Below are 1,014 nucleotides of genomic sequence, written 5' to 3' on the forward strand. Positions count from 1 at the left end.
GCCTTTTAAATATTTTTGTTTTCTATCCTTATCACTCAGCATTACCTCCAAGCATCGATCTTGCCATCTTCGGGCCAGCATCTCCAGAAGGGGAGGCCTAAATTTATCTAATCCCAGTAGGTCTGGCAGCATAACACAGTGCATAGCAGCTAACTGACTCCAACCTGTCAAAAATGTAATACATTACAAATACTTTAACCATTTTGGCATTCCCTAAGTCAACAGTTCTTTACGTAAGGATACCAAAAACAAAAAAAGGCAGATCTGCTAAGTTATATTACAAATGATTTCAATTTAATAGTAGACATTTTGTGCAAAGAATTATACTAAATGTATTTCATCCCTAAATCATGTAATTGGTGCCGATAAGAATTCTCAACATCTTAAAAGGAATAAAAATAAATTTCCACAGGAAGTATATCCAAATTCACAAGAAAAACACATTTCTTAACAGTTTCTCTAAAATAGAATATATATTAAAGAATGGTAAAACCCAGAAATAAACACATACTAGAGCTATAGATTTGAAACCACTGCCAGTTAAAAGGGCATTCACACAGATATCCAAAGATAGGTTCATGTCACTTAAGGCATGGCCATCTGTGTGTTACCACGGTGTCAGCCAAAAGAGATGTCTTCCCTTTCTGTCAGAGGACCTCTTATTAAGGGACTTATCCCTTTTCTTACAAAGCGAATCAGATATTTAATCACAATCATAACTGATATAAGTAACATAACTCCCAATTTTGAAAGAAAAAAAATGAATTCAGACATTCCACAAAATAAAAACCTAACAATTCAAAATTTACAAAATCTTAAACATTGTTTAACCCTGATCTATGAGAATAAAAGTGACTTTTCTAAAATTCTAATTCACAATATGGAACTTGATAATAGGAAAAAAAGACAAACACTGTATGCCAGTGCAACATACAAAAGTATTAGATAACAGACATTCCCAAATAGTCACTCCAATATAATAAATGAAGTATTAGATAACAGACATTCCCAAAT

The 1,014-nt window shown here is 32.6% G+C and overlaps 1 protein-coding gene across 1 annotated transcript in view; it reads right to left on the reverse strand.

Moving 5' to 3' along the window:
• Positions 1–1,014, reverse strand: part of WDR7 (WD repeat domain 7) — a 419,729-nt gene that overhangs the window by 274,501 nt on the left and 144,214 nt on the right. Inside the window, exon 18 of the mRNA XM_011971716.1 lies at positions 46–164. Coding sequence (XP_011827106.1) covers positions 46–164 — 119 coding nt within the window. The remainder of the gene's footprint in view (positions 1–45; positions 165–1,014) is intronic.

The sequence above is a fragment of the Mandrillus leucophaeus genome, unplaced genomic scaffold, assembly GCF_000951045.1.
Source record: "Mandrillus leucophaeus isolate KB7577 unplaced genomic scaffold, Mleu.le_1.0 Scaffold124, whole genome shotgun sequence".
NCBI classification, from domain to species: Eukaryota; Metazoa; Chordata; class Mammalia; order Primates; family Cercopithecidae; genus Mandrillus; species Mandrillus leucophaeus.